Source organism: Macaca fascicularis, chromosome 9 (genome assembly GCF_037993035.2).
Source record: "Macaca fascicularis isolate 582-1 chromosome 9, T2T-MFA8v1.1".
Lineage (NCBI taxonomy): Eukaryota > Metazoa > Chordata > Mammalia > Primates > Cercopithecidae > Macaca > Macaca fascicularis.
The window spans coordinates 104,333,833-104,354,912 of record NC_088383.1 but is presented as its reverse complement, the minus strand read 5'-3'; the positions used below and the strand labels follow the sequence as shown (position 1 = coordinate 104,354,912).

Sequence of the window (21,080 nt, the reverse complement as noted above, 5' to 3'; positions counted from 1 at the left end):
TCTGTTTGCCAGGCCATCTGTGTGCCTCTGTAAATCATTGTCCAGAGCCTTGGCAAGCTCCTGGTGTGGCAGGAGGCACCGATCAACACTGACCAGCTGTATTTGGGTGATGGTTGGAGGGGAGGGGTCTGTTGTCTTGGCCTAGAACTCTAAAGAGAGAAAGCAGGTTATTTTTAATTACTGCATCTACTGCCCTTTGTATTGTTCTTGTTGTGTGGGCGACTTCCTCCTATTGTCCCTGCCCAGTTCCTCAACTGCCTGAGTGTTTCCCAAATGTTCTTTCTGGATGCACCATTTACCCTTTTGTGTTTTCAGCAACTGCCGACCCTTTACGTGCACGCTCTATTTCTGCTGTTAAAATCATTCCTGTGAAGACAGTGAAAAACGCCTCAGGCCTAGTTCTCCCTACAGGTATCTCCTTGGGTCGGTTTATTTTCTGTAATTGTGAGCGGATCATGGCATGGTTTTCATTTCTTCTTTTCTTCTAACACGCACTTTGAGTTGAATCGTTGCATGTTTAGTAGGCATTCCGTCTCACTTCCTCAGCTTGCTTCCTTACTTCCTCTGCGTACGTGAATGTCTGTGTGCGTTTTCCTGGGAGCCAGTGAATGTGGGGAAGAACTGAGGACAGAGGGCTCGCCCCTCTTTTCTTTAGGAGAAGGGTCAGTCTGGAGGCTCAGCTTTCCCTTTGGGACGAGTCTGAGGTGCATGGACATCCTAGGCTCTCCCTAGAGGTTTCCAACTCCCAGTACTTTAGCAAAAACTGCAGTCTCCCTGAGAATTAACCTGGTGTCACAGAGAACCTCTGAACGACTGAATTTGAAGCAGCTGCCTTAGGTGCCCAACCTAGACTTGCCTCTGATGCTCACCGGGCCATCCCAGAGCATCCCCCATGCCTTCCCCAATTTTACCTGCAGCCCCTTCCTGCCTCTCCCCTCCAGGGGGTGGGGGAGTACGGTTCAGATGTCAGCTCCGGCTCATCGCTTCCTTCTGTACAAAGTGGGACACACGAGGCCTACACAGTACTTTATCCAATGGTGCTTTCAGAAGTAACTGGGCTGTGTGTCCAGGAACCTATGGATGGGCTGCATCCATCAGTGTGCCCCTCATCCTTTTGAAGTGACTATGAACCAGTTTTCCCAATAGTTTGGTGACATCAGTCACTTAGCCTCTTGATAGAGTTGGATAAGTCAGATGCTCTCCAAGGCTGACACTTGCCCTGCCACACATCGTGCGTTTTGTGCATTGCGTTCAATACAAGAGGTGCTGACGAGGCAGGTCCATTCTCTTGTCTAACGTTAATGATCATTCTCCCTGAGTTGTTGGAAGTGGGCTGCTGGCGTGGAAAGCAAGGAGAGAAGAGGCTTTGCTTCTCTCTGCCCTCAAACAGGAATGGGATGAGTCCGGTGTCTGAACTCACATCCTGCCCAAACGCACACCCTGAACATCAACCTGTAATCCTAATTGTGACAATTTTAGGTCAGGGATCTAGGCTGTGAGCAGTCTGAAAACAAAACAAAACTGTGGCGTTCTGCATAGCTCAGCTGCACAAAAAGAAACACTCAGTGCGTGTGCCTCCCAGAACTGTGTGGTCTGCCCCGGTTCCCTGCCTCCGTGACTGATTTCCTGCAGGATGGCATTCAGATCTTTTGAAGCGTATTTTGAAATCTTTCTCAAGGAAACTCTCGAAGTTGACCCGCGTCTGTTATTAGGCCCTAGTGAAACTGTAGGAGACGCCAGGACCCTGTGAAGACAGCTGAGGCTCAGTGGACACTGCTCATTGAAGGATTTAGCCTTCCAGGTCGTTTTTGTTGCTGTGAGTTTTCTTTGTTATGTTTGAAAAGTGAGGCTGTCACTCATGAGCTTTCTTGCCAGGTAGCATATCCTTCTGTCTCAGCATTTCGGGAGTCTTGACTTGCTAATCCAAGGAGATTTGCTTTTCCTTTTCCCACTGGAAAACTGCAAGGAGTAGTTGTTCTCCATGGAACTGCCCCCGCCCCCCAACTTCCTTAGTTGCCAACTTGGTCTTCAATGAGAAGAATGGTCTGGAAGCTTGAAACGTCTTTCATAAACTCTTTCTTGAACTGTGCCTTACTAACTGGTCAGAAGTCTGCTCACCAACCTAAACTTCATTTAATAAAAGGAATAAACCTGCTTTCATTCTGAAATGTTTTCAGCTGATATTGTAACTCATCCATTTACTCAGAACTCACCATTGCCGCCATGTTCCCCTAACTTCCTGATGCACAGTAAACCTCTGAAAACTTGCCCCTCTCCACCACCCACAGATTAATTTCATTGACCACAAGTGTTCAAAGACTTCGCGTGGCTGTAACCAGGTTCATCTCATTCCCCAGCTGTAACAATTTGCTAACCAACTGTCCTTTAATCCTTCAGGAGTCTTGGATTCAGTCTTCAATTTTGGACCTTTTCTTTTCAGACATGGATCCTACAAAAATCTGCACTGGGAAGGGAGCGGTGACTCTCCGGGCCTCGTCTTCCTACAGGGAAACCCCAAGCAGTAGCCCTGTGAGCCCTCAGGAAACCCCGCAACACGAAAGCAAACCAGGTGCGCTGAGGCTGGGGAAGATGTTCAGAGCCACGTGGGAAGGGCGGGAGGAGGCTCTGGTGTTTTTGCTCAGGAGGGTGTGAGTTCATCAGATAACTCTGGGTTCTCTTAGGGACCCCTGGGACAGTCAGCTCCTTTGGATGGGTAGTGGTCAAAGCTTCAAACTGACAGTCACGTGCTGCGGGTGAAGGCACAGCAATGACCACCACTTTATGTTAGCTTTGACGGAGCAGGTCATCCTGTGACAAGAGCCAGTACTCTGCAGACTGCACTCAAGCAGACTGAAATAGCTTAGGGCATAGGGGATAAGCAGTGGGATGGGCTAGAGGTTGGGCTTCTTAGAGCTCATCCCTGCTTCCTAGAGCTTCACTGTGACCTGTCCAGGCTGGGCTGGAGGTGCAGCCAGGGGAGACTGAGAAGTGTTGATGACTCGATGACCTTGCTCCCAGAAAAGCAGAGGTGGGCAGGGCTCAGGCCTGGGATGATCACCAGCCAGCTGCAGGAGCAGGATCAGGAGAGTAGTTCAAAGGCCCAGTGTAAACTAGGAGCAAAGGGAGATCAAAGAAGCCACATGAAGCCCATCTCCCCACCTTAACCCATCACTTGGGAAACCTGAGGTATTGAGTTTTAGAATTGGGACTTCAGAACCTGACAGATCTCTGTGCACACCCTGCCCCCACCACATGTCGGCTGTGCGACTTTGGTTGAGTTATTCACTCTCTCTCAACCCTAATGAACTGTAGAATGGGGTTGATAATAGCACCTGCCTCATAGGATTATTGTGAGGAAGAAGTGTATGAAGTGCTGTGTGTCATGCCTGGTGGCATGGAATAGACTGTTAGATGTTAGCTGCTATTTGATTATCATTAGATTATTTTGGCCTCTCCAGAGACGACTTTGCACAGCCCAAGTATTCTGGGAGTTGGCAAATGCTGACTTTGAGATCAGGCACAGTTAGTTTAGGGTGAGACAGCACCTCTCCACTCTGTAGGGCAGTGTCTTTCACGCTTTAGCTGCATCAGAATCACTTAGAGTAAAAAGGTAGGTTGCTGGGCCCCAGCCCGGAGTTGTAGAATGTAGGGTTCCTGCTTGCAGGTCTGAGATAGGGTCTGAAGGTTCGCGTTTCTGACAGGTTCTTAGGTCATGCTGATGCAGCTAGTGCAAGGACCGCATCTGAGAGCTGCTGCTGTAGGGGATGGGAGCTTGCTTTCTTGAAGGAAAGGGAGGGAGAAATTGAATGGAGGGGAGGACCACTCCCTTGGGACCAGAGAAGATAGGCAGTAGGGTACGCAGACCCCTCTGGGGCAGCGAGAGTGGTGTGTTGTGATAAGACAGATATGATATGTAGCATGGAAATGGCCAGACCTAGCGTCCTGGAAACTGACTTTCTTCCTGCCCAGCCACCCATAACAGGTGCCGGGTCACATGCTGGCGGATGAGGCCAGGCTAGGGTTTGAGCACAAACCCCTTTCTGGTGATGTTGGTCCCTGTGAGGGCTTCTTTATCCTTAGACTGACAGCAGGCCCGAGCAGCCCACAGCCCTGAAAGTCAACAGAGTAGCTTCTTGGTCCTGCATCCCTGAGTCCAGCCCTGATTCCTAACTCACTGGAAAGGTGGGGTTGAGGAGAGAAGGCAAAGTTATTTTATTCTAAGGCTAACCTCATCCAGCCTCTCCAAGCCTAACTGGGAAGACCCAGCTCCCAAGCTAGAGAACGTTTGGAGAAAAGAGAATCCTAAGGGATGATGCAAAGAGAAAGGCCTTATGTGCAGTCAAATGACCTTACAAACCAGCTGTCCCATCCTCTGGCAGTAAATGGAGGTGGTGGAGAGGGAGCCTGGGGCTCCCTCTAGTGGTTACAGTGTGGCATTGACGTAGAACACAAATATGCCTACCAGGTGCACGCCTGTGCTACCAGTACCATGTGTGGATTTGTTTTTTCTTTTCTTTTCTTTTGTTTTTTTGACAGGGTCTCACTCTGTTGCCCAGCCCTGGAGTACAGTGATGCAATCATTGCTCGCTGCAGCCTCGACCTCCCAGGCTCAATCTGTCCTCCCACCTCAGCCTCCCAAGTAGCTGAGGTGCACGCCACCACACTTGGCTAATTTTTATATTTTTTGTAGAGACAGAGTTTCTCCATGTTGCCCAGGCTGGTGTCGAACTTGTAGGCTCAAGTGATTCACCTGCCTCGGCCTGGCAAAGTGCTGGGATTACAGGTGTGAGCCACCATGCCCGGCCCTGTGTGTGGATTTGAGGCACTTTTGGAAACACTCTCTTGTCCTAAAATACGTTTGTGTCTTACAAATTTCTACCAACTAATGTGGTGAAAAGAAACTTCACCAAATCTTTTTCACCAAACCATCACCAGATTGTTTTAAAATGCAAATACTATACTCGGAAGAATTAAGGGATAGCTGTCAGTCATTCACACCTTACAGTAAGTTCATCTTTGTAAATTGAGATCATCGAATCCAAATAAGCATACATTCATTCAGCATTATCTATGTGCCAGGTGCTGAGTAAGTCACTTGGAATTGTGATGAGAAAGGAGGAAAAGAGAGCAATTCTAGGTGCATTAGGTAAGGAAAAAGGCACTATGTTGCAACAGGAGTCAGGTGTGGACTTGTAGTCAGCCATCTTGCTTTCAGGCTGTGGGTAAGTCCTAGTGTCTTTGAGCCCATATCAAGTATGAGGAACTTGGGCCAGATGCTTTCCAAGCCTTTCTAGCTCCAGAATGCTCTGTGACCTTAGGAAGTTTGGAAGTTAGCCTGACACAAATGGAATCCTTTTGATTGGCGATAAATTTAAGATGGTACAGAAGGGCAGTTTGGATGAAAAGGAATAAGCTGGGTTTGAGTAGAGGAAACAAGAAAACCCCACATGCTCATTGATGCGTACGAAGCAGGCTAGAATGGGTTAACACTGGGGAGTGGGCTTAAAAGAGGATGTCAGTAAGCCGGGCGCAGTGGCTCACACCTGTAATCCCAGCACTTTGGGAGGCTGAGGTGGGCGGATCACTTGAGACCAGAAGTTCAAGACCAGCCTGGCCAACATGGTGAAACCCCATCTCTACTAAAAATACAAAAATCAGCCAAGCATGGTGGTGCATGCCTGTAATCCCAGCTACTCGGGAGGCTGAGGCAGAAGAATTGCTTGAACCTAGGAGGCAAAGTTGCAGTGAGTGAGATCACGCCACTGCACTCCAACCTGGAAGACAGAGCACGATTCTATCTCAAAAAGAAAAAAAAAAAAAAAAGAGAGAATGTGAGTATAGACAATTCAGGAATGGAAATCTTGTCCCCTTACTATGCTACCTATTGGCTAGCATCCTGCTGGCTCTTGACTGTGACAGTGTCCATGTCAACCTCCAGATTGACAACTTGCTGGCCTATACCAGTCTATTATCCCATCCTGGGGCCTGGGAGCTCCTGGGCCTTCCCTGGCTTCATTATAACAGTTTTCAGCAGTATTTGCAGACAGCCATGCCCAGTCTGGACTGGGAGCCCAAGTGTGAGGCGGTGGATGGCTCTTGCCAAGGATTGCTTCCTACTCCCAATGCCTTTGCGGATAGCTAATGTCAGATGGCGTCTGGCTCCCTCCTTTCTCACCAGGGACAGCATTTGTCCCCCAGCTGCTCTCTCTGCTTCCTCACTGACTTGCTCCCTGTTTGCTACCTTCTTCAATGCCTATAGGTGTCCAGGTTGCTGATTATTTGCCTGGACTGGAAGCTCTAGTCCCTACCTGGCCCTCTGATACCCACATTTCAGCAGTGCCCCCTATTTCTAGTCCTTGTCCCAACCCCCTCACCTGGGAGAGTTGATATAGTTTTGGTTTCACACAGTTCTCTACTGAGGCTGAGCACTGCCACTTACTGTCTTTGTGATATGGACAAATTACTCCACCTTACAGGGCTTCAGTTGCCTTATTTATAAATTGGAGATGACCATAACAGAGTTGTTGAGATTAAATGAGCTCTTTTTTTTTTTTTTTTTTTTTGAGATGGAGTCTCACTCTGTCACCCAGGCTGGAGTGCAGTGGTACGATCTCAGCTCACTGCAACCTCTGCCTCCTGGGTTCAAACGATTCTTTTGTCTCAGCCTCCCAAGTAGCTGGGACTACAGGCGCCCGCCACCACACCTGGCTACCTTTTTTTTTTTTTTTTTTTTTTTTTTGTATTTTTAGTAGAGATGGGGTTTCACTATGTTGACCAGGCTGGTCTCAAACTCCTGACCTCATGATCCACCTGCCTTGGCCTCCCAAAATGCTGGGATTACAGGCATGAGCCACTGCACCCAGCTAAATGAGCTCTTTCATGTCAAGCATTTGGCACAGGCCCAAAGCAAGTGCTCTTTAAGGGTAACCATTCTAGTTCCTGCAGGTCAAGAGGCTTGTTAAAGATTTGAAATGCGTTCAGTTTGAAGTCATGAGGGTCTTACCCTAGCATGGTGTCAATGGGAGTGAAGAGCAGAGGCTGAGGATCAAAGTGCCTTTTGGAGAATGAAATGAGCAGGGCTCCTTGTGGTGTATTTACGGACCACAGAGAGTAAGACTCCATGTGGCCCAGGAGATGTCTTCCCTGGTTGTCTAGGAGAGTAACTGTGGCACTCATGGAGATGGAGGGATTTGTGAAGAGTGCTGAAAAGAATGTTGAATTCCATCTTTTGACATGTTGAGTTTCTTGGCAAGGGAAGGACTTCCAGGAGAATGTTTCTAATGGGAATTTGGAAATTTGGAGTCTAGTGTGTGGATTTGGAAGCCATCTGCATCCACGTGAACTTTGAGAGAATGGAGACATTCTTGGGGGTGGAGTGACAGAGAGAGCCCTGGAAATTGCCCAGTTGACACTCATTCTCCAGACTCCTCCATTCAAGTGGTGGCTTAACTCAAGATCCCTGACCACAGCTTCCTGATCAGCCTCCTCATCTCTGAATGTGGACCTTGGATTCTGGATCAGAACCATCTGAAAGGAATAGCAGTAATCTTAGTACCGACTCCCTGCCCCCAGGAGAAACCTCATCACCTTATCCCTGCCTCCTGACCTCATTGCCACACCAGGTCTGAGCGTTGGCCATATTGGTTCAGAGTGACTTGATCATGTCCCAGGTCAGGGTGTTTTCACTCCAGACAGGGAGCCTGAGCTGGTGGTGGGTGTGATACCAAGCTTCCTGTTTGGTATAGTCTAAAGATCTTGTGGCTTGATGTATCAATTCCTGTGTTCTGACTTAGGTGCCAGGGTCCAGTTCAGCCCTTATATTTTGTTAATTCTGTACCAGTTGGCTCCAGTCCTTACTGCCTGATTCTTGAATGCAAAGTTAGCTTTGGACATAAAGATTCTTGGACCCACATTCAAATTATTTCCTCTGGTTTGACTCTCACATTTGCTCTCCAGAAATGGCAGCAGCAAAAAGGTACCATAGGAAGGTTAACATTGAAGCAGTTAAAGGTACCCCATACCTCCATTAAATTTGAGTGTTTTTGATGAGTACACGTGTGAACATTAGGGCCAACTGAGAAGTTGGAGGGAAAAGTCCTCACGAGAGTGCACCCTCCCTTCTGACGCCAATTGCAAGTTCAGGGGATTCCCAAAACAACTATCAGATTTGGTGCAATGCTAGAGGGACTCACATAACGTATTGAAAGCTGCTACGCTCCGGGTTATGGTTTATTTATAGGGAAAGGATGCAGATTTTAAAAGGCAAGAGAAGATGCACATAGGGTGGAGTCTGGAAAAGGTACCAAATGCGGAGCTTCTGTTGCCCACTCTGCGTGGAGTCAGGACATATTATTTCCCAGCAGTGATGTGTGACAGTGTTCTCAGAGCATTTTCGACCAGGAAATGTACCCGAGCCTTTGTGTTCAGCATTTTTACCGTGGCTCCATTACATAGGCATGATCCACTGCCCACAGGGCAGATCTCAGTCTCCAGTCCAACTTCCTAATCGATCGAGCTCCTAGTGGCTCAAAGGCCCCACCCCAAGTCACATAGTTGGTGTGACTCAAAGTCCCAGATAAACAAAATCACTCCTATCAGGCAGGACTTCCCAGGAGCTCAGAGATTACATCCCAGAAGCTGAGGGCCACGGCCAGACTTCCTTTTGGATAAAGTGAAATTCTCTGCTATACAGCATGAATACAAAATAAACACAAATAAGATTTGGAACACCCTTAGACTCACTATTAACATCTATCATCTACCTCTTAAATACTCTTACCAGAACACATCAAGACTCAGTCAGTGAAAATTATCCTAAGATCCCGAGAAGAATTGACTGATCAGCAAAAGACTTTAAAACAGGTCAAAATGAAATTAGCATAGAATGAGATAAAATAAAATATCAGGAGGCTACAGCCACAGGCCAGAAAAGATTGAAATAAAGAACAGCTGGAGGAAAAGATAAGGCAAAGTAAATTATGCGTCTTGCAGAAGGGGTAGATCTCTCAGGACTGCGAAAGCTCTCTAGGATCCAACTTTCCAAGGCACTCCCCCCACCTTGGGAGCTGTAAGGTAACATTTATTGAAAGCAGCATTTTGACAGTCTCTTCAATCAGGAGTTAATAATGGATGACTGTGTGTGCAAAATTTCATACTGCTGCACACTGGCACAGATGGCCCCAGGCTGCTACCAACCTTCCAGGTTCAGAAGATGAGGTAATAGATGAAGGATAGTAAGATGTCAGAAATACAGCTCTCCTTTAACAAGGAAGAAAGGAACATTTAAGAGGTCCTGGGAACTGCCTTTTTGGGATAGGGGAAGGGGAACAGTTTTAAAGACTTGGAGTGAGAGGAAAAAGTGGATGTATCCGTAAGGATCTTATGTTCTTAAAGCTATTTGTCACATGGCAGAGATCAACAATGCTCATTCTTGTCCATGGTTATTTTCCCCCCTTATGCTTTGAATTCTGATTTTGCAAAGCACATGCTTTATGCCAGATACTTTCATTTAGTCCTCTTGATTCAAAAGAGGTAGATATTATCTCCATTTCACAGATGTGGCCAGGTCATTTGCCACAGGATATGCAATTAGCAAGATAGAGACTCAGGGCTGAAACTAGGCAATCTGATGTCACAGTGATACCTGGAGGTTTGGAAGAATAGTTCACATCTCAGCTTTCCATGGCATAGCTGTTTGCTAGCATCACTTGAATAGAACCAACCCAACTGAGAACCAGAAAGTGGGCAAAATAATGTGTCCCCAGTTCCATGTACAAAGTTTACATGCTTCATTAGATAGCCCTTCATTCAAAACCTGTTGATGTTAGTATATGCAAAAATCTAATAAATTTGATAGACTTATTTGACAAAGGTGGACTAGAAATAGCAACTTAGAAAAGAAGGTGGAACAGTACAAGTGATAGCTGTGAGGGAGGAAGTGGACCATTGTCACGGCATGTCACCAGGTGTTTAAGGGCCTGCCAGGTGTGAGGGGAGCTCTGGGCCAGGGAGCCGTCTGGATGCGACAGGGAGTGTGGTGCCCTCAGAGGTACTTTCACGAACCTGATCTTTGATTCTCAAAGATTCTCCAGTTCTTCGATTGTAGAGAATCAAAGAATCATACTCCCTGTGAGGAGTATGGGGTAAGGATTACATTTTGTAGATGAGAAAAGTAAAATTTAGCATGGCTGGTGAACTTGCTCCTGGTCATACAAGCCGGTACATTGCAGTATGTGAGCAAAACATATGTCCTGTACCTTTCCCAACTATGGTTGTCCCTCGGTATCTGCCAGTGATTGGTTCCAGGACCTTCACAGGTACCAAAATCTGAGGATGCTCAAGTCCCTTATATAAAATGACATTGTATTTGTATATAACCTATGCACATTCTCCTGTATATTTTAAATAATCTCTAGATTACTTATAACACCTAATATAATGTAAGTGCTATGTAAATAGTTGTTATTCTGTATTTTTTAATGTTATATTATTATTGTTTTCTTATTCTTTGTTTTCTCCGCCAATATTTGATCCACAGTTGGTTGAATTCACAGATGTGGAATCCGTGGGTATCGAGGGCCGACCGCATGCGGTTTTTGTGGGGTGGAGAAGACAAATAGCAGTGAATTGTCCATAAGGAAGTGGCAGAAATGTAACAGGCAACTTGCTAAAAGAATATGTAGCTGAATTTAAAAACTGTTTTAAAGGCGGAAAAATAAAATGGATACAGCTAGTTTTCCAGAATAAGGAAGTTTTTGAGTGTACCTCTCATCGGTGGTTCTCCTGGTGTAGGTTATGGACTGGCAGTCTCAGCATCACCTGCAAACTTGTTGGAAATGCAAATTCTTGGGCCTCACCTCACACTTACTGCATCAGAAGCTGCGGGAGCCAGGCCCAGCCACCTGTGTTTCAGCAAGCCCTGATGCAGCCACACCACTGCTATATGTGAATGCCAATCACTCAGAACCTTTACCCTACCTTGCCTTTTGCTCCAGCTGTTTTTGGCTCCCACCACCTCTCTGAAGCATAGCATCCTCTTCCTGGCTGATGGGGAGGCTGGTGGCTGTGGAGGTGGTAGGCAGGGTGCTAGGTTTGGATTCTGGAGACTTGGGCTGACTGCTTTGTCACTTCCTGGCTGTGTGACTTTGGGCAAGTCAGTTGGCCTCTCTGTTTCCTCATCCATGAAGGAGAGTGATTACCTACTTCACAGAGTTGTTGTGTACACTGAACTAAAACTAAGTGGGGGTAACAGTGACTCACAGTGGCACTTAGAGAGGTGTTCAGTAAATGTCTGTAAATCTTAACTTGGCATCTGGAAAGCCCGTGTCTAGCCCCTGAGGGACCCACATTGAAATGGAGGCTTGGGCAGTGAGACTGCAGTATTAGTCCCTCTTTTTCTACATGATAAGGCAAGAGGAGACAGCCTGGGAGAGGAAGGGGTTAAGGCTTGGCTAGATTAGGGATTGGCAAACCATGGCTGTGAGCGGAATCTGGCCTGTGCCTTTTTTTGTACAGCCCTCGAGCTAAGAATGGCTTTTACATTTTTTAATGGTTGAAAGAAAAATCAAAAGAAGAATGGTATTGTATGCCACATGAAAATTTTATGAAATTCAGATTTTAGTGTCCATAAATAAAGGTTTATTGGAACACAGCCATGCTCATTCATTTACATATCATCTGTGGCTGCCTTTGTCCTACAATAGCAGAGCCAAGTAGTTGCATCTGAGACCATATGGCCCATAAAACCTAAAATATTTACTATCTGGTCCTCTATAGAAAAAAGTCTCTGGACCCCTGGGTTAGATCAAGGATAGAGAGTAGAGACAAGAGATGATACAGTAGATGATAAATAGCAAACATTTTCTGAACTTTGCCAGGCACTGTGGTAAGCATTTCGCATGCATATATATTCTTATTAACAACACTTATAAAACAGGCATATCATTATCTCCATTTTTCAGATGGGCAAACTGAGGCTTATAACTTGCTCAGGGTCATAGAACCCTTAGGTGGTAGACCCAGGATATGAATTGAGGCCCAGCTGCCTTTCCAGTCAGGTTCGTAACCACTGCAGTCTGCTGCCTTATGGTGCTATGTGCTATGTGGATCAAACTAGGAGAAGTTTAGGGTCTCTGAAATGCATCAGGCAGTGGCTGGGAAGGCTGAAGGGAGACAAGGGTGCTTTGTGATGTGATGAACACTCAAGAAGGGTGATTAGATTTTGAAATGTTTATGTGGCTCATTTAATGGAAAGAAGAAAAGCAGGCAGGGAGAAAAAAGTCTTTATCGCAGCAGATACCTCCTGGCTTAAGTCATGTTCTGTCCCTTAGCCCAGCACCTTCACCCCTGGAAAAAGTGTTGATACACTTCTCTCTCTCCTGGGCTTGTTAGTTGGTTGGCAGTGGTCATTCTGAGCCCACAGCAGGCTCGAGGAAGGGGAATGAGAGGCAGTGAGGAGGGACTGGACAGTAGAGAATTCTGTTGCCTTTTTGTCTGTAAAATAAGAATGTCAAGTAACAATTGTTTCTTCATCCCTGTGAATGTGAGCCTTGTGTTTTCAAAGGTCAGTGCCTGTGAGCACATCATGGTTTTGAGTGGGTTCCTATGGTAATCAGGCCATCGTGACTGAGGGCATTTTGTGTCAGACAACGGGGTGCTGGATTTTCAACCTTCTATGCAGTTCATGCTTGTTTCCTGCAAATGTAACCATTTCTGTTTTTCCCCTTTTCTTGTTTCCATCCTTTCTGCACCACGTGTAGGTCTGGAGCCAGAGCCTTCTTCAGCAGGTATGGCTTCTCTTGCATTCTCACCTTTCTGGCCTTCTACTAAGGACCCCGGAGTTACAGGGGAACCAGGGAGTTATTCCCTGTGAGTGAGAGCTTTTTTTCCTCCCTATTTCTCAGATGAGTGGAGGCTTTCTTCCAGTGCTGATGCCAATGGAAATGCCCAGCCATCTTCACTTGCTGCCAAGGGCTACAGGAGTGTGCATCCCAATCTTCCTTCCGACAAGTCCCAGGTAGGAATGTGCCCAAGGGCAGGGTGGGGACTGGTGAGTGGTACCTGTTCTTGAGTCTCTTAACTTAGACTGGTGACTTCCTGCTTCCCCAACTGGATAATGGAGTAGGTTTCAAGCTTTCGGACAACTCCAGATAAGCTCTGCAAGGACCGAGCTAAGGGAAAGTTGGGGTCAAGGGAAGCAGAGGCATGGAATGAGGTTGGTCTGTACCTGGGTGTTGGAAATAGGCCTTGATGCCTATTTAGGTTTGTTATGTATGTAGAAGTGTTCTGAAAGAGGGAATTCATTTAGCCTTGGATACGTAGGAAAAAGGTCTGAGATTTTTTTTTTTTTTTTAATTCTTTAGAGTGTAATATTTGAGAGAAGAATGCATCTTGTGTTTATTCCAATTGTTTTCTGGAGATGGGGCTGTAAGAACTCCAGCAACAGTATCCTTACAGATTAAGATCAGGTAGCTGTGGCCAGGCTCTAAGTCCAGCAACCCAGGAACAGGCAAAATGACAGTACAGCCCAGCTGTATCCTACAAAAGAAAATCCCCCAAAGCTGTACAAATTGGAATAAGGATACTTTTGCTTAAGTCTTTCCCCCTAGGTGGCTTTCTTGATCTTTCTTCCTTCCCTCTCCTGTTGTTACTTTGTCATTTTGATAAAGGGAATAGACTATGTTTTAATTTAGGTGATCTGTGATGAACATTTTTGCATACAGGAGCCACATCTGTGGAATTGACTACTACTCCTTTCTCTCTCTCTCTCTGTCTCCCCTCTCTCTCTTTCTGTCTTCCTCTCTCTTTTTTGGAGTCAGGGTCTCTATCTGTTGCCCAGGCCAGAGTGCAATGGTGTCATCGTAGCTCACTGAAGCCTCCGATGGCTGGCCTCAAGCCATTCTCCCACCTTGGCTTCCCAAAGTGTTGGGATTACAGGTGTGAGACACCACACCTAGCCTAGTCTTTTCTCTTAAAGGAAGCTGTACTGCTCAAAAACTATTGCAGAAATGTGTTCCTTATGTGGTCCACTTCCCTGTGCCTTCCTTCTGTGAAGGTGTTCCCTGAACTCACAAGGGGTCTGGAAATTCTGCAGGTCCTTCCTAGTTCCCACCCCACTTCTCCAATGATCCTCTGGTTCCTGCTCCTGAGGATGTAAAATTGCATTTGCTGCTGAAATGAAGCAGAATCAGAGATGATGTTTTTCTCCCTCCCTACAGATGCTTATCTTCCCCAGCGTGGAATTGGTTGCTTAACTATCTGCCTTGTATGCTGAGCAACAAACACATTTAGCCTTTCTGCCACCTGCCATCACTTGCCTCTCTAGGTACAGCCATATGCATCCTAGGTCACCGGTTAGAACCAGGAGCTGTAAATGAGCCTGGCTTTTTGAAGTCCTCATTAGACACAGGGACTGGGGAGGTCACTTGTCCGGTAAAGGACTTGCCATGGTTTTCCCATTCCTAAACCCTCTCACGGTGTATAAATGTGCTGCCTGTGGCAGACATACTACTTTTCAACCATCTCAAGAACGGATGCCATCAGCTCTATGCAGATTGAGAAACAGTGCTGATTAATTCAGAGCAAATGTGGAAGCATGTCCTCTTCTACTATCAGTGACTTAGTTCAAAGGGTAACTCAGTAATTCTTTTTGGCTTCTTAAGCAGCTCTTTTGAAAAGATAATTTTAAAAGCATGTGAAGTAAATAAAAATTCTTTTAAAATAGATTTATTTAACACAGCTTTATTGAGCATCTCCGTGGTGTTCAGATCACTGTGTAAAGCATTGCCCTCAAGAGGTTGATAAGGGTGAACACCCTATAATATCTTTTACAAAGTATGTTTTCTTATCTGTCACTATCCAAGAATTTTCCTTTTATTGGGGTTCCCTTTAAGGGAACCTGGTAAATTGTTGATAAAGAGGTTTTTATCCTGCATATTCAATGTAAAATCAGCCATTCAAATTTCAGGGATCTTTAGGTCACGCATTACCTCTTAGATGTGTTTTCTAAATGGAAACGTGACTTCTTGTCTGTATAGTGATTGCCAAAGCTTTAAGTATGCAGTGGCTTAGACAAGGGAATTGGTAGTTTACAGAACTGTATAAACTATAAACATACCATGATTTTCCAGAAGCCTCATATTTTTACTGACCCACCTTCTAAAAAGATAAATAGAATTTCATTTGTAGCCAACTGGGCAGAATGCAGACTGCCTGTGTGGTTCCTACAATGTTTACAACAAAAAGTAGTTCCCTGCATGTAAAGTCACTGTGCCTATCCCCTTTCTTCTTCAGGACTAAAAGAAGCCCCAGGGCAGGAGACCTTTGGATCTGAGTGCACTGTTGATGCTCTGGGGAAGCGTCCTCTCTACAGGGTCAAAGCCCTGGGAAGGCTCATGCCTGATGTAATGCATCCCTGGCACCATATATGGTGAGAGCCGAAATAAGTTAGAAACTCACTGAAGCTGATTTCTATCTTTGGACAACAAGAAATCACATATGGGACATTTGAGCTGAAAGTAAAAGTAAATCTGAGCTCAAATCAAAATGGTCTTTTGCTTACCTCCCTACTGCCATTATCAGCATACCCGCCAGTCCCTTTGGTGCGTGCTAGCTCCAGTGTTTTGTTTCTAGAATCGTTTAGTCTGTAAACATGTTCACTGAAACCAAGTGAGTTCACCTGAAAGTTTTTGCTGTTGCTTACTACTAGAGAGGGGCTATTCATTTTGTTTTTTTTGTCTGGTACATATTCACTAGCACTGCCATGGGTGCCCTGTGGAAAGGATAGGCATTGGATTAGCCAAGGGTATCCAAGTGAGCTGCTTCTCCAATGAGCTTATTTGTACCTTGAAAACTGAGTTTAAGGAACAGGTTATTTACTGTTTCTGGGTTGATGGTCTAATCCGCACTCAAAAACTTTTTTTTTTTTTTTTTTTTGATAGTCTTGCTCTGTCACCTAGGCTGGAGTGCAGAGGTGCCATCACAGCTCACTGCAGCCTTGACCTCCTGGGCTCAAGCAATCCTCCCTCCTCAGCCTCCTTAGTAGCTGGGGCTACAGGTGTGTGCCACCACACCTGGCTATTTCTTTTTTAAATGTTTTGTAGAGACAGAGTCTCACTGTATTGCCCAGGCTGGTCTCAAACTCCTGAGCTCAAGTGGTCCTTCTGCCTTGGTTTTCCAAAGTGCTGGGATTACAGGCTTAAGCCACAGTGCCCAACCCATAAAACTTTTAAATATTTTTCACCTATTCACCCTTTCTAACATTCTTTCTTTTTGCCACCTGTATGCCACAAATATAAGAATGAAATAGGCCAGACACAGTGGCTCATGCCTGTAATTCCAGCACTTTGGGAGGCTGAGGTGGGTGGATCGCCGGAGGTCAGGAGTTTGAGACCAGTCTGGCCAACATGGTGAAACCCTGTCTTTACTAAAAAAAAATACAAAAATTAGCCAGTTGTGATGGCAGGCACCTATAATCCTAGCTACTCAGGAGGCTGAAGCAGGAGAATCGCTTGAACCCAGGAGGTGGAGGTTGCAGTGAGCTGAGATCACACCATTGCACTCCAGCCTGGGCAACAGGGCGAGACTGTGTCTCAAAAAAGAAAAAAAAAAAGAATGAAATAAAATTAAAAATAAAATCAAAATAGACCCAGGTCTTGCACCCTCCTCATTTTTGGTCAAAATTCACTTACCAGATATTGACCAAACTCTAATATACTTCACTTGTGTAATTTGAAGGAAAGTTCTGGTTTTCTTCTAGAATTGGGATATCTTTAAAAATAGGAGCCACTCACGTCTGTAATCCCAGCACTTTGGGAGGCCAGGGCAGGTGGATCACAAAGCCAGGAGCTTGAGACCATCCTGGCCAACATGGTGAAACCCCGTCTCTACTAAAAATACAAAAAATTAGCCAGGTGAGGTGGCATGTGCTTTTAGTCCCAGCTACTTGGGAGGCTGAGGCAGGAGAATTGCTTATACCTGGGAGGCGGAGGCTGCAGTTAGCCGAGATCATGCCACTGCACTCCAGCCTGGGCGACAGAGTGAGACTCCATCTCAAAAAAAAAAAAAAAAAAAGGAGCCGTTAAAGAAAATCTAGGCCGTGTGCAGTGGCTCATGTCTGTAATCCCAGCACTTTGGGAGGCCGAGGTGGGCAGATCACGAAGTCAGGAAAAATGAGACCATCCTGGCTAACGTGGTGAAACCCCGTCTCTACTAAAAATACAAAAAATTGGCCGGGTGTGGTGTCTTGTGCCTGTAGTCCCAGCTACTTGGGAGGCTGAGACAGGAGAATCACTTGAACCCAGGAGGCAGAGGTTGCAGTGAGCTGAGGTCACATCACTGCGCTCCAGCCTGGGCGACAGAGCGAGACTCCATCTCGAAACAAAACAAAACAAAAAAGAAAATCTAGCAAAATGAAGTTTCCTCATCTTATAGTCTAATTCCCAGTTGAGCCACAGGTTGGCAGATGACTCTTGTTGATGTGAGGATCAGACTAGAGGGTTATCCCATTTCCTGACCCTCTTCTCCACTGAGACCCAAAGGGGAGCAGTGTTGAGAAGAGAGGGATGCTATGTGAGCCTCTGGACCTGCAACCAGAGCTTTGGGCTTAAGCTGTGAATCTGAGGCTGATCATTGACCTCTGGGGCTGATTCCCTTTGTGTGGTGGTGGGCTGGGTGAGATGGGCATGGGGCTGGATTTTGATAAACTAGGCACAGTCCAATCTGGTAAAGGCCAATTCAGTCCTTCATTGCCTGGTCCCCTCTTTTGTGTACATCAAAAATGGGAGACTGTGTGCTTTTAATCTCATGCTTGTCTTCCTTCTAATAATTAGCTTCATCAGATTCTTTCCTCTGAGAAAAGAGCACATGTGTATTCAAAAATCCTTGGCATTCTCTTCTTAGGGCGCTTTAATTTGTTATGCTTACGGAATTGAGTGCTAAATCTCAGTGACTCAGTTAAGACATCTGTCTCCTGTGAACACAAATAAGGATGGCTCTTCCAATTCTCCTTTTCCTAAGGGAAAAGAATGAAAGGCACTCAAAAGAGTTCCAGTGAACATAAACTTCTAAGGCCAAAGGCTCAAAGATAAATCTTGAGGGAAGGAGGTTTGAGAGGGAGTTGGGGGCTTTGGGGCCTCTCCCACTGGTGTTTAGTTCACTTGGCGCCCTTCTTGAGTCAGGACGTCTCATAAAGATGCAGTCAGCCAAGGATTGGTGTCAAAATTGATGTAGCATGTGGCCTGCTATGGGCTAGGCTCAGCCTCCCTGGATGCAAAGGAGAGTCAGGCCTACCTCTCCAGGTGAGTGGGATTCAGTCTTTGGCTTCGCTCAGAGAGAACTGTGGATACTAGGAGGAGTCTAACCTGAGGATGTGCTGAAAAACGTGTTAAGAATTGTTTTTGCTTAGATCATGTTATGCTGTCGTTTCTAATGATCGTCCTTCTTTCCATTTCCCTCCTCTTTCTTTTTTCCCTGTTTGATAACATATCTTGAAAATATTGCTAAAGGTTTTCTCTCCCCCACGCCCTCCTCTCCCTCAAAAGGACCGCTTTGCATGGCAGTCCCCCACCATCCACAATACCTACAAGGATTCCCTCTACCTGAGCTCACCAAAGCCTTACGTCCCACTCAGCACCCCCAGCCAGCAGAACCCCTCACAACCCCAGCCCATCTCTGTCCTCCTGGCAGCTGGATCGGCTCCCAAAGGTGTGGTGTGCCCTGGTTCCTTGCTTCCGGACTCCACGTTCCCCAGTGCTTCATCCCAACCCCAGCAGCGCTATGCAGCCACCAGGACAGTTTATCATAAGAATGTGAGCTCTAACCCATGTCATGAGGCAGTTGGGATTAAAAAGGTCAGCAGCTTATATGTACCTTGTTTATCCAATAACATTTGCCTGGCGGCGTCAGAAAACTCCTCTCGTGTTGCACGTGACCCTGCCAAAGGCACTCCCTCGGAGGCTGCGGGCACCCGAGCACCGGCTCCCAGCCTTGTCTCCCGCACAGCCGGCACAGGAAAACCACCCCCTGCTCCTCCTCCTGACCCTCCCAAGCTATTCTTTGACATCCGTAAAGATGCCGTTAACCGTGGCGAGAGTCCTTCCCTGGGGACTCGGGCTTCGTTCCCAGATGTGAGACCACCTGTGCTAGGCCCCCGGGTTACCTCTGATCCCGAAAACCGGAAGAGCAAAGAATCTTACCTTTTGCAGCCGAGTTATCCAGCCAAGGCAAGAAATTAGGAATGTTTGTGTGTCTTCTCCACTGTCTCTTTCAAAACTGTTGCGAGCAGCTCATTGTTCACTGGGCTGCCCTACCCTCCCTTTCCTCATTAATATTGTTGTGGCTTGAATCCTGAATTCTTCAGTCTGAACCTCTCAGCACAGTACTCTCTTTGTCTGTCTCTCTTTTCTGTAAATGTGTAAGTATGCCGGAGCGTGGAATCCAGAGACTAATAACATGGTGAGATACTCATTGTTCATGTTTTATTACAAGGTGCCAAAGAAATTGTATTTACTTCCAAGCTTTCAGGCTCTATGGTGGTGTTGTGGGGTTAAACACAGCCTGCCTGCCTGTTCTGTTGTTCTCTCTTTCTCTCTCATAAAGTGTTAAAAGGATTCAAAAATAGATGGATGAAAAGCGGAGTTGGATGGGGTTCTCTCTGTGTCATGGAGTGTCAGAAGGCCAGCTGGCCAGCTCCAACTGTCTCATGTACTCTGAGGAAAGGGCACTGATTAAATGTTTCTCAGAGTACCTCACTGCATGCCCACTCTCAACCGTTTAAATATGGAATTCTTTCCTCGTATCATACCCCTTTCCATAACGACCCACTTATTTCCACAGGGTGCCACTTCCTCCAGTGCAGCCCAGCCGGAGGTAATAGTTGTCCCTCTCTACCTGGTTAATACTGACAGAGGGCAAGAAGGCACTGCCAGACCTCCAGCACCTCTGGGGCCTCTTGGCTGCGTCCCCACAATCCCAGCGACCGCCTCTGCCGCCTCACCTCTGACCTTCCCGACTCTAGATGATTTCATTCCCCCTCATCTGCAGAGGTGGTCCCACCACAGCCAGCCAGCCCGCGCCTCTGGCTCCTTTGCCCCCATTAGCCAGACGCCACCATCCTTCTCACCACCACCTCCACTGGTCCCTCCTGCCCCGGAGGACCTCCGCAGAGTCTCGGAGCCTGACCTCACGGGAGCTGTTTCGAGTACCGTAAGCTTGCCGGACTCCCCTCCTCACGGCTTTTCTGAATGTCTCCTCCCAGCAGTCACATTCCCTTTCTCACTGAAGCTCTGAGCTCTGAGGACAGCACTGGCTGCCGCTGTGCCTGCGTGATGACTGGAGCCGTGTCCCCTGTCACTAGCGTGCATGCTTCCCGTGTGTCTTCCCTGGGTCTCTCGGGTTGTTCCCCATCTCTGCAGTGCCTCGTCTGCTCTGTCCTGTTGGGAATGCACATCTTTCTCCCTCTGAAGACAACATCTGTGGCCTTTATGTTGACTGGCCATGCTCTCCACAGGCCAGGTCGGGGGGTCATGTAGAGAGCTGAGGAAAGCTGAAGAATTATGGGGAAAAGGAACGGCAGGTGTGGTGGGTGCTACTTGCCAGGGAGTGGGGAGATCTCGGGAGGAAGAGATTCTTATGTTGACCTAGTGAGTAAATAAACAAATAAACTCTCTGTACTATGCAGAAATGACAGAGACTAGATTTTTTTTTTTTTTTTTTTTTTAAGTGAGAGAGTTGGGTTTAAGTGAGCAAGTGGGTCTGAAAGCCCTGTACAGATGTTAGGACTTTTACCTCAAAAGGCAGGCAATTGCTAGGGCCCCTGAGGAGGAGGCCCCAGGAGCCTTTGTGGCAAAACAGTGCACCAGTGGCCCCAGGAAGTCAAAGGGCCCTGATGCCTCAGGTCCCATCCTGCGGGTGAGGGAATGAGTTCCCGTCACAGCCAAGAAAGCCCAGCTGCTTTAGAGTAAAAGCTGAGTCAAAGTGCTTGGGTCTCTTTTTTCCTTAGGAGCCCTGGGAATTGAGAGAATCTGAGAACTTCAGTGCGAGTTGTAATATGGGGATACGTGAATCTACTCACAGGGCTGCGG

General features: G+C 46.7%; 1 protein-coding gene across 50 annotated transcripts in view; it reads left to right on the top strand.

Moving 5' to 3' along the window:
- The window catches only part of SORBS1 (sorbin and SH3 domain containing 1), a 252,720-nt gene that overhangs the window by 127,953 nt on the left and 103,687 nt on the right, over window positions 1-21,080 (top strand). For 12 of the 50 annotated variants that reach the window (XM_074002272.1, XM_074002276.1, XM_074002266.1 and 9 more), the window contains 4 exons: window positions 316-411; window positions 2,441-2,569; window positions 12,759-12,785; window positions 12,903-13,015. In XM_074002272.1, coding sequence (XP_073858373.1) covers window positions 316-411; window positions 2,441-2,569; window positions 12,759-12,785; window positions 12,903-13,015 — 365 coding nt within the window. Of the gene's footprint in view, window positions 1-315; window positions 412-2,440; window positions 2,570-12,758; window positions 12,786-12,902; window positions 13,016-19,833; window positions 20,203-21,080 lie in introns of all 50 variants that reach the window. The other 38 variants (XM_074002273.1, XM_074002282.1, XM_065521201.1 and 35 more) reach the window with 7 other exon arrangements.